The sequence below is a fragment of the Puma concolor genome, chromosome D3, assembly GCF_028749965.1.
Source record: "Puma concolor isolate L17-30 chromosome D3, mPumCon1.1.hap2, whole genome shotgun sequence".
NCBI classification, from domain to species: Eukaryota; Metazoa; Chordata; class Mammalia; order Carnivora; family Felidae; genus Puma; species Puma concolor.
This window is the reverse complement of record NC_141678.1, coordinates 27,646,421-27,660,516: the sequence shown is the minus strand read 5'-3', so window position 1 is coordinate 27,660,516 and position 14,096 is coordinate 27,646,421. Positions and strand designations below refer to the sequence as shown.

General features: G+C 56.1%; 2 protein-coding genes and 1 non-coding gene across 6 annotated transcripts; 2 read left to right on the top strand and 1 right to left on the bottom strand.

Moving 5' to 3' along the window:
- Positions 1-388: 388 nt before the first annotated feature.
- TRMT2A (tRNA methyltransferase 2A) lies at positions 389-5,411 on the bottom strand. 3 transcript variants are annotated; one of them, XM_086682229.1, is made up of 13 exons: positions 5,261-5,411; positions 5,009-5,098; positions 4,208-4,770; positions 3,841-3,949; positions 3,372-3,553; positions 3,069-3,183; positions 2,861-2,976; positions 2,671-2,782; positions 1,937-2,059; positions 1,648-1,723; positions 1,216-1,410; positions 1,003-1,099; positions 389-883 (listed from the first exon to the last, which is right to left on the bottom strand). In XM_086682229.1, exons 2-13 carry the CDS (start codon positions 5,030-5,032, stop codon positions 652-654), a joined length of 1,944 nt encoding a protein of 647 aa, XP_086538355.1. In that variant the 5' UTR covers positions 5,033-5,098; positions 5,261-5,411; the 3' UTR covers positions 389-651. The 3 variants fall into 3 exon arrangements, with proteins under 3 accessions (XP_086538355.1, XP_086538354.1, XP_025788959.1); XM_086682228.1 differs by having other exon boundaries at positions 5,009-5,331; XM_025933174.2 differs by having other exon boundaries at positions 1,216-1,332; positions 5,009-5,329.
- A 183-nt stretch (positions 5,412-5,594) lies between these two features.
- RANBP1 (RAN binding protein 1) lies at positions 5,595-13,689 on the top strand. Of its 2 annotated transcripts, none has more exons than XM_025933175.2 (6): positions 5,595-5,752; positions 7,078-7,214; positions 9,381-9,538; positions 11,897-12,025; positions 12,692-12,757; positions 13,270-13,689. In XM_025933175.2, the coding sequence occupies exons 1-6, from the start codon at positions 5,738-5,740 to the stop codon at positions 13,386-13,388; spliced, it is 624 nt and encodes a 207-aa protein (XP_025788960.1). In that variant the 5' UTR covers positions 5,595-5,737; the 3' UTR covers positions 13,389-13,689. The 2 variants fall into 2 exon arrangements, with proteins under 2 accessions (XP_025788960.1, XP_025788961.1); XM_025933176.2 differs by having other exon boundaries at positions 13,267-13,689.
- On the top strand, positions 12,789-12,914 carry LOC112870547 (small nucleolar RNA SNORA77). Its single transcript, XR_003224501.1, has one exon. It is a non-coding gene; the product is annotated as a small nucleolar RNA SNORA77 (small nucleolar RNA).
- Positions 13,690-14,096: the final 407 nt, after the last annotated feature.

Sequence of the window (14,096 nt, the reverse complement as noted above, 5' to 3'; positions counted from 1 at the left end):
ATAACAGTGGCCTCCCTTCAGAGCTCAGGGCCAGATTGGGGATGGAACCTCCCCTCGGGGTGCAGGAAGAGTGGTGCAGCCTGCTGGGCTGACCTGTAGCAGATAGGCCTGGCCCCCTGCCATGTCTCCACCCCACATGCACAACTGGCTCTGAGCCATGAGCTCCCAGTTTCTTCTCTTAAGGATAATAAGCAGGAGACCTGGCACTGTTGGCACACTTTCTGTGACTCCCGGCCATGTGGAGGGACTGGCAGCTGGGGGCTCAGACTTAGTCTTGGCAGGGTGCTCAAGGGGCCCTGCTGGCTTCTCCCCGCCCCCCCACCCGCAGTAGGGGATAAAGTAAGGGCAGGCCCCATCTGCCAACCTTGAATGCTCATCAGTCATGCCAGTAGTTCAGCAATGGTTTATTCTGACCCTGTGCCCCAGCTAGCCCAAAAGGAACTTGGGAAGAGGAGGGGGGGGGGTGGTAGGGGACAAGAGCCTAGGGTCCATGGGGACAGGCTGACCCTGGTTGGGGCAGCTGTGTCTCATGCTCTCTAGGTGCTTGCCTGAGCATCCTGAGGTGAGGACTTGGGGAGCCCCTTGGCTTCTGCCCCGGTGATGAAGACCGGGCCCTATTCTGAAAGGGCAAGTTTCTAGTGCTCCAGGGACCTAGGAAGAGGTGGAAGCCCCAGTTTCCTGCAGGGTATCATCTGGGGACCCTGGTGGGGGCTGGGCTGGAGGGTCCTGGGGCTCCAGGGCCCCTGTGCCATTGGGGTACTCCACCCTCTCAAACAGGATGAGCATCTCACAATGCGGGGTCTGCGGGAACAGGTCCACGGCCACAGCCTTGACAGGCCGGAAGGGAGTGCCCTTCACCCGATTAGATGGGGCCCTGCAGAGGCTGTGGTGAGAAAGGAGTGTCAAGATCAGCCACGTGAGTCTGGAAGGGGCTCCTGTGGAGGAGGGGGAGGTTGTGTGCAGGGCCCCAATCCACCCCAGATCCCCCCACCTCACACTCACTCGACAAAGTTGCCCATGGCTGCCCGGGGGTTGCAAGAGACGTACAGGAGCCGTTTGAGGTTCTCGGCTCTTCGGACAGCCAGGATCACTTTGGAATCTGAGGAGACCCAGATGGGATGGGCATCAGGTCTGAGGCTGCACAGCTTGGTGTGCCATCCCAACATCCCTGCCCACCATCTTCCCCTTAACAACCCCCAAATGGAGACCACTTACGCAGGCCAGCACGAGGAGGGTCCAGGATGGCAACGAGCTGCTGGGAGGCCAGTCTGCTCACCAGAGCGGGCACTAGGTCCTCGGCTCTCCCACAATGGAACTCAACATTGCTCAACTCTGGACATGGCATGACAGCCCTGTCAGGGGACAAAGGACACTCTCCCCCACAGGGCTTTGCCTGGTGTCCTGAAGTCCCTGGCCAGAGATGCATTAGGAAAGCCTGTTGTCTAGGGAGGCTGCTCACCTTCCCCCATCAGGCAGCCTCAGGCATCCTGGACGTGTTAAGTCCACGTAATAGGAGCCCTCCTGTACTCTCTGCCCTCACCCCACCCACCATGGGCCCTAAGAACCACCTGGTGGGTCCCAGGTGCTGTGCTGAGGGTATGCAGCAGAGGCATCTGCTGCCCACCTTTGTGGGGCACTGGCTCTCACCATTGTCTTGGGCATTCACCCGGGCATCTTCCACAGCCTCCTGGCACAGCTCAATTCCTACAACTCTCTTCACCTTCTGAAACCAGTAAAGGACAGACTCATGGCATTCTGACCCATCCTGGGGGCTTCTTAGGGAAGGGAACAGCAGGAGGCATTTGGAGAGTGGAAGAGAATCTGGCAGACTACGGTTAACCTTAGTCTTCGGGCTGGGGATCACGGAGGATCATAAGGCAGGTGACAACATGGGTGGTGTGGGGAGGGTATCCACAGGCAGGGCAGGAGGGCTCACCGGGGCCAGTGCCAGGCCAATGGTGCCAGTGCCGCAGCACACGTCTAGCACTGTGCTCCCTGTGTCCAGCTGGGCCCAGTCCTGGATGACTGTGTAGAGCACCTCGGCTGCCGGGGTGTTCACCTGGAGGGTGAGCCGGCAGTGTCAAGGATGTCAGGGGAGCCCTGCTGCCCAAGTTGGCTTCCCCTCCTGCCCACCTCCCCCACTGCCCCATGCCAAGCACTTGCATTCCCTGGGCATCTTTCCCGCCTCTGTGGCCCAATTCCTGGCTCGCTCACTTTCTTCCTAGGTCTCCTGATCCTACCCGCCCCCCTACGTCTAACCATCAGGGAGCCAGAAGCCTAGTCCTCAGACTGACCCTCAATCCCATGAGGGTTGCCTGGCAACCTCAGTCTCCTAGCTTTAAAAGGCAACGATGCTGATATCACCACCCCTCGATCAATTATGAAGCTCTTTTCTGAGTACTAGAGCTCACACCAGAGCCCTGGCATTACTCCAGCTCCTGTTCTCACACCCCACATATGGCTCTCCAAGAGGGTTGTCAAAGAATCTAATGGCAAATGATCTTTCATCTACCTTACAATCCTTGTGGCTCCCCTGCCTGGACATTATCCCCAGGTCTCTTGCCAGGCTAATCCTTTGTCACTGCCCTAGCCCACTGTCTCCATCACATCTTGATATCATGTCAGGTCTCCCTCCATGTGTCCTCATGATCCTAAGAAATTTGGGGCTACCTGAAAGAAGGCATGAGGGGAGATCCGGAAGGTCAACCCCAGCAGGTCCTCGTGGATGCATCGGTCTCCAGCCACGTGCTCCAGGGGCAGGCCCTCCAGACTGGGAGTCTTTCTGTGGATGGTAGGGTAAGGTCCATCAGTATCACTAGCCCTTGCAGGGACCCACCCCATCCCTACCCAGGGTCCTCACCGCTGTCCCTCCTCTACAAAGTAGAGGCAGGTCACCCCAGTGGCCTTGCCTGGCCCTGCCATGAAGTGCTGTGCCAAGGAGGCCTTCAGCCCAGCCAGTTCCTCAGGGCTCAGCTTCTGGGTAAGCAGTAGAAAAGGCCTTGTAAAGTTGCATCACAACTCACTGTGGCCCAGACACCCTCCCCCAGCAGGGCCTCCTTGCCTGAGACCTGGGGGTGGAAGTAAACAATGGCCATGGCTTGGCCACGGCGGCTGGTGCGCACAGTCAGCTGCTTCCAGTGGCCTGAGTATGTCTCTGGGTTGTACGCTGAGTATGGAGTGGACCTGTGGTGGGAGCCATGAGCGGCCCTGAGTCCTCAATATCTGCCAACCAGGACTGGGCAAGCAGTCTCCCTGCTCTCCCCTTCAGCCCCACCCACCAGATCACAATCCCAGGATCCCCCAGGCAGGCCCTCTGCTCCCAGACCACCTCAGGACTTCTTGGGGCCCCTAGCCCAGCCATAAGCCCTCACCGGATGAACTCCTGGAAAGCCTTCACCACCTGCTTGGTGGCCCCAGGGATGTGCACGGTGTCAAAGGGGGCTGCCACAGCACATGTCCCGCCCTTGTACTTGCCAAGCCGACAGCCGACTGTGTTGTCCTCCCCGTCCACCCCGACGCCAACCAGAAACTCACACTTATTACGATATTCGGTCTGCAGGGAGGGTAGAGGGAGGCAGAGAGACATGCCTGACCTTACCCTGGCCATCCAGCACTTGTGAGTGGACAGAACAGCTCATCAAGTGAGAGATGGTGGTGAGCAAGAGGCTCTAGTTCCCCCACAGTGCCTGGCAGTCCAGGAGATGGGGCTGACAACAAGTAACAGTCATGTGAGAAATAGGAAAAATAAATACAAAGCATGAAAAGGGATGGCAAAGATAAGTGAGAAGAGCTCCTTTAAGAACATGAGGTGAGTTTCTGGCCACACCAGCCGGGCCTGACCTGCTGGGGTGATGGCCTAACCCCCTCCAGCGGGCAGCAGGCCTTGTTGTGCTTGTGCCTCTGTGAGAGCAGCCAGGGCAGCAGGGCGCGGTTGGTGCTCCCAATTTCCCTGCAGGATGAGGTGGGGCCAAGGTTGGACTCAGCCCGCTGCCCCTGCAACCCTCCCCAGCTACTCTCCAAATACCCAGGTCTTCTGGGCCCCTCCCTTGGGATCTCAGTGTCCCCACTGGTTACACATGGGTCTCAGTGGTTAGCTACCCAAGAGACCATGCAGGACCTAAGGATGTCTATACAGAACACGGGATGGCTGAACAAGCATACAGCTGAGCAAAGTTCCAGGGCCAAGAGGGTGATCACCCGCACTCACTTGGCGAGCTTCTGTAGCACCTGCTCGCACTCCAACCGCTTTCGCTCAAGCTGCTCAGCATAGGGCACGGTCCAAAGTGGGGTCACTACATCTGCGATGCATGTGGCCGTGGGCTCACCCTCATCCTCACGCCGCCTCTTTCTGGCCATGGGATCAGCCTTGGGTCGGGCCAAGCGCACGCTGAGTGGACGGCCCTTCCAGAGGGCACCGTGCAGCACGCGCAGGGCCTTGTCCCGCTCAGCGGCGCTACGGAATGTCACAAAGGCGCAGGGAGGTTGCCCAAAGAGTTTGGTCTTATGAGGCTGTAGGCCAAAGCGGCCCAGAAAGCGTCGGACATCACTGAAGCTGGCGTGGCGAGGCACATTCTGCAGCTCCAACTTGAAGATCTCCGAGGTAAACAAGTCGTCCCTGATGTAGCTGTAGAGCCCAGGCTGAGGTACAGACTCTGCAGCCACCCCAGCCCCACCTTCCTCCTCCTCCTCTTCCTCCTGAGGGGCTAGGGCTTCAGGGCTGCCCTGGGCACTGTTGCTGTCCTGGCTGCAGCCTTCCATGGGCACAGGGCCCTGTGTGGAGACAGGCAGGGGCTGGGCTGCGGGCTGCACCCTAGAACCTGAACGCCCCAGTTCGCTAGCCCCACATCCAGACCTCCATTAGTGCACCCTATGCCCAGCCTCACCCCCATTCCCTTCCCTCCTCTCCCAACTCACCTCCGATCCCACTTTTCTCCCAGGGGTTTCCCCCTCCGCCCCCATCTCCATCCCTTCCCACCCGGTCTCCCATCAGAATCTCCCTTCATTTTACTTCACTGTCGAGTTTATCACTCATCGTCCGCCCGTCCGCTGCCCGTACTGGGGGCTCCACGAGAGCTGCCTCCGCCACCTGGTCCTGGTCCTGGCAAAGGGAGGCAGGCGCTCAGAGGGCGGGTGCGACGCCGCGAGGTCTATCCCCGGCTCCACCCCGGACAAGGCGGGACTCGAACCCTCCGTGCTCAGGTTCGGGTCTCGGGCATGGGGTGTGCCGCCTGCCCGCCAGGGGCCTGCGCCGGCCGCTCACTTAGCCGGCCGCTCTCCCGCCGCCAGCGAGTGCAGCCGAGGCCGCGCGTCTCTATCATCCTGGCTTCCGGTGACATCATCACCACGCGTCACCTCCTACCCCCAGCCCTTTTCTCGTGCTCGAGGGGCACGCGCTGCGGTGGGGCGGAAGCGCGCGCGAGGGCCGCCGGGAGTACCCACTCCCCTGGCTGCCGGGCGGGCCGGGCATGCGCCGCGGGCGTTTTGGCGGGAAGCGCGGGGCGGGCTGGACAATGAGAATGTCCGCCGTGTGAGCCAATAAAGCTGCACTGGTTTTGAATCGCGTCGCGTTTCCCGCCGCCGGGGTCAGGGGTCGGGGTTCGGGTCGCGGGGCGGAGGGAAGAGCGGGAGGGCGGGAGGCGCCGGCGCCAGACGCGGAGGAAAGGAGCCACGACTAGCCGCCGAGAGGCCGCGGAGCCAGCGACGACCGAGCCAGCCGAGCCGCCGCCGCCGCGTCCCCATGGCGGCCGCCAAGGTGCGGCCGGGCTCGGGTGGGGACTGGGCGGGGGCCGGGAGGCCGAGGCCGCTATCGGCGGCCACGTGGGCGGCCCGCGCCGCCGTTGCCAACCCCCGCTGGCCTGTGGGCTTGGCTCCTGTGGGGCCTCGGTGGCGCGGGGTCGGAACTTTGGGGAGCGCGGCCTGGGGGCTCGAGGCCTTCGGAGCCAGGTCGCACGATGGCTCCGCGGGCTCGGGGGCTGCCTGGCGCCCGCGTGACCTTGGGGCGGTCCCAAGTGGGGCCGGGAAGCTCCATCCAGGCGTGGGGCGGCCCGCTGCCCCGACTCCTCGGTCTCGAGTTTACTTCGCCGCTCGCCTGAGAAGTGGGGCGGGTGGCGGGTTTCCCCTGGCTCGGCCCACTTGCAGGCTTCCCACCAAAACCGTGCGTCCCTTCCTCCCGTCGCCTACGCAGTACTTCATTCATTCTGTTCTCACGTCTTGAGCCGCCACAGGCCTCTGTGGCAGAAACTCACGTTTCAGCGGGGTGGACGGGTCCTGGTCGAACCGACCCAGAGTGGGGGTGGCTTTGTTGACCGAGGGCATCTGCTCGGGTGAGCTGACCCTGGTGGAGCCGCAGTGCTTATCCAACCAAGGAAAGCAATGAAAGCTTCTATATTTTCCTTTTTTGGCTCGAGTCTGGTAGGGAGGTCTCCCAGCTTACGGATTTATAAATCATCAAGCCACGTGTTCTGTGAGACTTGAACCTCAAATATGATTCTTTGTGCCCTGTAGTTTAATAAATTGCATCAGAATCTTAGGGCTCATTGTACGATTTCTGTTGACACATCAACTTTCTGATTTAAGATCAAATTGCCGACAGAACTGTGAATTGCGTGTAAGCACTAGCCATCCTGTAGCGACCTTTTTCCTTTCTGCTAAGCAAGAGCACAGATTTTTCTCAACCAGTAAAAACCCAAATGGTTGCTTTTTGATTAAAGGGTGACAACTCTACTTGAGACCCTCTTCTGTCATTGCATCTTTTAATCATTTGCCCTTGTGATTATCCACATTTTACAGATGAGGAAACTGAGGTTCAAGTGATGAGGCAGTTTCTCATCTGCCAGTAGGTGGCTCAATTTAGGAGCCCCAGTATGTGCACAGATGTGATTGATGCATCTGGGGAGGGTGCTGAAATTCAGCATCTTGTTGCACTCTGTGCGTGCAAACCCTTATGTGAAAGACTGTGGGCTTAATCTCTTGTTTGGGGATGAGGCCGTTCACTAGGAGGGGTGCCCACTGCTGAGCTCTGGGTGAGGGGCACGCTCTGGCGCCAGCAGAGTCACCTCTCTGCACCTCACTCCACAGGACACCCATGAGGACCATGACACCTCCACCGAGAATGCAGATGAGTCCAACCATGACCCCCAGTTTGAGCCTATAGTTTCTCTTCCTGAGCAAGAAATTAAAACGCTGGAAGAAGATGAAGAAGAGCTTTTTAAAATGTAAGTAAGCTCATGTTGCTCCAGAAACCTGTATCTTTTTTTTTTTTTTATGTTTATTTGTTTTTTGAGGGACAGAGTGTGAGCAGGGGAGGGGCAGAGAGAGAGGCAGACAGAATTTGAAGCAGGCTCCAGGCTCAGAGGTGTCAGCACAGAGCCCGACGCAGGGTTCGAACCCATGAACCATGAGATCATGACCTGAGTCAAAGTTGGAGGCTTAACCAACTGAGCCACCCAGGCATCCTGAGAAACATGTATCTTTTAATGTAAGATTGAAGTTACAGTTTTTACAGGTGTCAAGGTCTTGGCCTGACCTTAAATAGGACTGGGGCTGAAGAAAGGGCTTGGAATTGTATGATGACTAATCCTACGTGGAAAATCAGGGCTGCTGTTAGAATCTACTCTTTGGATAACTCTTCACTGGGTGCCCCTGTTTCCCGGTGGCCAGTGCTGTGGAGAGCACAGGTGCTCCCTGGTGTCCTGTCCCTGCTGCTCTGCCCACCAAGGTGCATCTCCACAGCCTCCTGTTCATGTCACCTTACAGGCTTGCTACCTCCCAAACTCCCATGGCCCCCTTCTTCTGGTTGAATAGGGAGTCTCTACCATTATTAATATTATTTTTCTTTTGCATGCCAGACTTTGGCATCCTGAAGTTTGTGAACTCCCAATTCAGCGTTTTTAATGCACAAAATAATGCCTGGAATTACAAAAGAAAATGGATGTGTTATGCTTATCGAGATTACTTTCTAAATATTATCCTGCATGTGTTTGACACCTTCAGTGTGAGGCTATGACGGCATGTGTCGTTTTTAAGTAGTACTGGCACCAGCCATGTGTTGAGATGTCTGCGACAAAATCCACACTGCTGAGACTGACCCGTTGTCTGTACTCAGAATCACAGGAAACGTTAGACTCAGTCACAAGTTAATGGAAACAGGCTGGAGCGTTTTTCCTGTCCAAGTGGAGTTCCTCCACCGTCTTCAGATTCTAACTAAGAAGCCAGATGAGGATTTGAGTGCTTTGCTGTGAGTGGGGGGCAGGGAACAGTGATCCCTCCCTCTAAGGAAGGCAGACTGGGGAGACCAGCCCTTTCCCACCACCCCCAAAGGCCTGGGGAAGGAGAGTCATATACATCCTCTTGGTCTCAGAGTGGTAGGTGAGTCCCTGAAGATACTGGTTTTCCACGTCTCTGGTTTGCCCAGAAATGGTGCTGCAGCCAGGGGCTGGCTCCTCCCAGCAGCTGGTGCTGCTGTTCTTACCCTCTTCAGCCCTCACAGGGCCGAGAACTGCTTTCAGTGTCCTGGACACAGGCCTTTCCTGAGGGAAGTGAGGCCAGCAGGTCAGGCCTTTGCGTCTGGGCCCTTGGGCTCCAGGTGAAAGCTCTGCGGGCATCCTTGTGAGGGCACTGTCTCCTGTAACGGAATTGAGTTTGGGAGAGAGAGCAGAGTGTGGTGCAGGAAATGGACCAGCAAGGCTGGGGTCCTGTGGGTAAGGAAATGGAGGACATCAGCCTGAAGTCCTAAAGGCAGGACTGCTGGGCTCACCATGGGAGCCCATCTGGGTGGGAGCCTTGGCTGGGCCCAGTGTGAGGTGCTATTCAGAGCAAAAAGGCAAGACGTTGGGCCAGAGCCTCGTGGCCTGAACAGAGAGGTCTGCAGAGGTCTCTCTGGGTTGGGGGGCCTGGGAAGCACAGGGTGCATCTCACAGCAGAGGGAAGGGCTGGCCCTGTGGAGGGCAGGGGTCCTCAACCTCCATCTGCTTCCTTGCTACCCTCTGCAGCCCTATGGGACACCAGGGGCTCCCCTGCACTACGATCACAGGCAAGCCCAGCATATTCAGGAGGTGTCTTTGTTGAGAAGTTGTGTCTTTCTGTTGGGAAGTTCTGTGGTTGTTGTACTCGATTCGGCAGCACATATACTAAAATTGGAAAGTTCTGTGGTTGTAGAAATCCCTTTTCTTTTTCACTTCATTATTCCAAGTAAATACTAGGAATGTTGTTTTGCTTTTTTGGTAATTTTTTGACTTAATCGTCCTAGAAGTACAAAGAAAGGGAGGGGTGTCCGTGGAGACGCCAGGTACAGGAAATAAGTGTTGTTTGCCAGCAAACGTTTGACTGTTTATTCTGTCTTCACACACATTTAAGCTCTCTTGTAATGGCTTTTCTTGAAGGCGGGCAAAGCTATTCCGATTTGCTTCAGAGAACGATCTCCCAGAATGGAAGGAACGAGGCACAGGTGATGTCAAGCTTCTGAAGCATAAGGAGAAAGGGACCATCCGCCTCCTCATGAGGAGGGACAAGACCCTGAAGATATGCGCCAACCACTACAGTAGGTGGCCTCTTGGGAGTGTGTTTTCACTCTAAGTTCCAGCGCTGCACATGAGGATACCTTCAGATCTTTGGGCAGGTTGCTTTCAGTGCTGGGCTAGGAATCTGGGAGTGCATTATGACATAGAGTGCATATTTGCAGTGTGTTTTGAACTTAAAATAGGAAATGAAGTTTTCCAGCATGCTCTGAACTCAGAGCAGACCTGCAGAGAAGCTTATAGCACACAAGATGTGGAGCCCAAGCAGACAGGACATGATGGGGTGGAAGCAGAGCCCCAGTGTGGGCTTAGGTCCGTGGAGCACCTGCCCAAGGGTTGGGCAGTGCTGTGAGGATGTGTGCTCCCATTTGTATTTTGATGTGCCCAGTAGGCAGCCTTCCCACTCTTTGGTGTGTTCTGTCCCTGCCGGGTGTTCCCTGGTGAGAACACAGAGGGGAAGGGCTGCAGAGAGAAGGTGGCTGCCTCATCTTTAGGTGTCTGTGAGACCAAACAGATAGTGGGTGGTGACAGGTTGAGGCCCTTGAACACGTGTGATGCATTAACCCTGGGCTCAACATGGTTGGGGGATGGGAGGGTCTGGGGAAAGCCACACCAGGCCTGGCCTGTGAAGGGGTGACAGTGAGTCCCCGCCATATCAGTCTTTTGGCTGCTAGGTTGTTCTGCAGTGCTATGTGTGTTTGGAAGTAGATGTGTCTTGGGCTCCATTCCTGATCTGGTGCCGTGTCTGTGTTACTGGGTAGAATGCATGTCTGGCAAGGGAGGGCCTCTCTTCTGGACACCTGGGGTGACCTGGCAGGAACCTGAGCAGAGCAGCTCTTGAGGGTGATGTGGAAGGATGGGCGGGTTTGCAGAAATCCTCCTGAGAGGTGGCAGGGAGGGGCTTTCTTGCCTTCCTTAGGGGCCATTCTGGTAGTCCTCTTGTGTCTCTCCCTCTTCCCCCACCTGTCTGCTCTGGCCCCTGGCCTCCACTCCAATTTGAATCGCTCCCCAGGGGACTTCCTGACACCCTATGTTTCTTCAGGAGCCTTGTCAGATCACTGGGTTGTTTCTGAGTTGCAGGTGTGTTTTGGGACCCCTACATACCATAGACCCTTAATGTGCTAGGTGGGTGGTGGCAGCAGGAGGCCATGGCATCTCTGTGCTCTGTAGAGGTCAAGGGCTCGCCAGGTGTCTGCATGGGGATGGTGTGACTGTTCCCGGTTCAGGCAGTCAATATATGCTCAGGTCCCTGGAGACCTCTGCCAGGGGCACAGGGGTGCACAAGTGTGCTCTTGTTCTTTTTTTTTTTTTTTTTTTTTTTTCAACGTTTATTTATTTTTGGGACAGAGAGAGACAGAGCATGAACGGGGGAGGGGCAGAGAGAGAGGGAGACACAGAATCGGAAACAGGCTCCAGGCTCTGAGCCATCAGCCCACAGCCCGACGCGGGGCTCGAACTCACGGACCACGAGATCGTGACCTGGCTGAAGTCGGACGCTTAACCGACTGCGCCACCCAGGCGCCCCTAGTGTGCTCTTGTTCTTTGCGCAGTCAGTTTCTCCTTTTGGGTCTGTGCAGAGCGTGAGGACATGGGTGTATCTGCTTATTCCAGATTCCTACTTATTCCAGATTCCTACTTATTCCATGGTGTATGTGCATGTCACCAGGGCCCATGGTGTCTACTTGTGGTGGCCTTGTCTCCTAGGGACCCTGGCAAGTGCAAAGCTGACTCCATGTCCTCCTGGATGATTACCCCACTTATGGCTTCTGTCCCCCACTTCCCAATGGGCCAGCTACCTGATGGTGTGGTTGAGCAAGGACATAGCTACATGATGGGTGCTCCACAGGAAGGGCTGGGCATGAGTGGCTCTGTTGGCATTGGAGCCCTTGTTCCAGTGGGATTGGAGATCCTTTCTGAGGTGTTCTCCTCGTCAGGGAGCAGGTCACCCTGTTCCCAGATTTAGGACAGTCCTGTGGTTTTTTTTTTTTTTTTCAATGTTTGTTTATTTTTGAGAGAGAGAAAGAGACAGCGCGTGAGCAGGGGAGGGGCAGAGAGAGAGGGATACACAGAATCAGAAGCAGGCTCCAGCCTCTGAGCTGTCAGCACAGAGCCCGATGTGGGACTCGAACTCACAAGCCTTCGAGCTGTGAGATCATGACCTGAGCCAAACTGGGCCGCTTAACTGACTGAGCCACCCAGGCACTCCAGGACAGTCCTGGTTTTAAGTGAACATGGGACATTTTCAAAGAGGTTTGAGTAAGATCCTGTATCCCACAGGAGTTTGTCTAGGCCTGGTTGGTGGACCCCAAGGCGGGACCTCCTGTTGCCCGGGGTGGTCTCGTAGCAGTTGTCAGGATCCTCACATGGCTCTTCTTCCCCAGTCACGCCAATGATGGAGCTGAAGCCGAACGCAGGCAGCGACCGTGCCTGGGTCTGGAACACCCACGCCGACTTTGCCGATGAGTGCCCCAAGCCAGAGCTGCTGGCCATCCGCTTCCTAAATGCTGAAAGTAAGCAGAAGAGCCACCAGGCCCTTGGGTACTGCTTTTCAGGAAGAACTGATAGTGCCTGTGAGAAGCTTGTGGGAGGGACCAGTCTCACTCTGCTGTCTGGTGCTCTCTCAGGGGCAGGAATGTGAGTGCTGCAGTCGACCTGTGTACCCTCGAGGCTTCATGTGGGCTCTGATGAGAGCAGTGCCTTTTCCCTTTTAACCTGAAAGGGAGCTGGGCATCCAGTCTACCCAGGGCAGGCATGTCCCTTCGCAGCCACCTGACTGCCAGCAGGTGCTGGGATCCCAGGCCCATGGTGACCTCTCCCCAGCTTGGATGTCTTTTCCAGCCCTGATTGTCAGAAGTGCCCAGTGGGCCTCATCTAGTAGCTACTCTGACATGAGTGGAGAGCAGAGTGTCTGGCCAGGAGGCTCCTGACCCCTTGGTTTTACATGGCCACCAGTGCTGTGTACCATTCTGCCCAAATTGTCACAGAGTCAGGTGGAGGGAGATGGGCCAACCTAGCTACCAGTCCCTGGAGGGACTTGAGAAACAGTCACTGCTTGGTCCAGGCAAGAGTGAGCCCAGGGCTGTGTCCTTAAGTCACCCATGGGACGAGCCCTTTGTGAATCTTGGCTCTTCAGACCTTTTAGGGCTCTTAGGAGGTCTCTTCTCTTCTTTCTGCAGATGCACAGAAATTTAAAACAAAGTTTGAAGAATGCAGGAAAGAGATCGAAGAGAGAGAAAAGAAAGGTGACGTGGAGTTGGGGGTGGGGACTGCCTCGCAGACTCACTCTGCACCTGGCTGCAGCCCCAGGCGGGTGCTTTTTCCGTCTGCCAGAGTAACATCCCAGGGTGCTGTGACCACCTTGACCTGTCATGGGTGATGCAGTTGTCTGGGGACACGGTGCTTCTGGGGAGTGAGGTAGCCATAGACGCCCCAAGCATGTGCTCACTGGCCTGGCCTCACAGCACCCAGACTAGCCGTCAAGTAAAATGACGTCTGGCTAGAGCCCACCAGAGGCCAAAGGGGCTTCAAGAGGTCCTCACAGTCACTTGCTTACTTGGGGCCCGACCAAGTACTGAGCTGCCTGACCATCGTCCTAGGTGTGAGCTCTTAATTTGGGTGACCCTGGAGGCTGCCTTGGCTGGCACATGGTGAAGTGGCCTGCCCTGTGGCCTTCGCCCAGGGTCACAGGAGGTGGGTGGGCTGGGAAGAGTGGTGCTTCTCAGTTTTCTTACTGTGTCCCCCTATGTCTTAGCAGGGTCAGGCAAAAACGACAATGCTGAGAAGGTGGCCGAGAAGCTAGAAGCTCTCTCGGTGAAGGAGAACAAGGAGTCGGAAGACGCCGAGACCAAGGATAGAGCGGAGGAGGAGCAATAAGCCGCCTTCCCTTGTTTTCTCTTCCTTCCATTCTTTTCCTCTTTTTTCTTTTTTAAAATTTTGCTCTGCCCCTTCTTTTCAGTTTGTTTTTATTCTGTTTTGTTTTTACAAGGGACTTTATATAAAGAACTGAATTCCAACATTCAGGTGGTTTTTTTCTAAGTTTTTGCCCTATTGAAGATGACTTCAGAAAATCCATTCCCCAGTCATGAAAATGTACTGTGCTAACTTTCTTTTCCATAGTGGAAACACTTATTTATAGTCATCAAAAATAGTGAATAAACAACACATTTGAAACCTGCGCGGAGGCAGGACCATGTGTGCGCCGGCCCTGTCCTGGGAGCAGTGTGGGTTCCTGCTGGCTCCAGGATGTTGGAGCAGCGCTGCGGGTCTCACTCATCGCCTCTGGCTCTGCTGTGGGCTCAGCGCAGCTGTTGGTCCCTGGGGCCATGATGCAGCTGAGGTGGGGCAGGTGTGCTGGTTGGGGGGGGGACTCATGCGCTTCTGCCCTGTGGCAAGGAATAGGCTTTTTTGTTGTTGTTTTGCCTCTGAGGTAGGGAAAGGAAGACTGCCAGAGTACCCTGGCCTTTGGTGCAAGACGGCCAAGTGTGTTTCCAGGCTTTGGTTGAGGCCGCGTTTGGTTGGCCCTCTGCCCTGGTGGAGGGAGAAGCCAGTCCCATAGCACACATGTCCAGTCTGGTGCACTGT

Excerpts from the sequence above, each read along its gene's own strand:
- TRMT2A (XM_086682229.1), bottom strand. The coding sequence starts at position 5,032 with ATGAGTGATAAACTCGACAGTGAA. Across the intron at positions 2,977-3,068 it reads TTGTTTACTTCCACCCCCAG|AAGCTGAGCCCTGAGGAACT; the intron begins GTCTCAGGCAAG and ends CTGCTTACCCAG. Across the intron at positions 2,060-2,670 it reads CCCCTCATGCCTTCTTTCAG|GTGAACACCCCGGCAGCCGA; the intron begins GTAGCCCCAAAT and ends CTCACCCTCCAG.
- RANBP1 (XM_025933176.2), top strand. Across the intron at positions 12,026-12,691 it reads CCGCTTCCTAAATGCTGAAA|ATGCACAGAAATTTAAAACA; the intron begins GTAAGCAGAAGA and ends TTCTTTCTGCAG. Across the intron at positions 12,758-13,266 it reads CGAAGAGAGAGAAAAGAAAG|CAGGGTCAGGCAAAAACGAC; the intron begins GTGACGTGGAGT and ends CCTATGTCTTAG.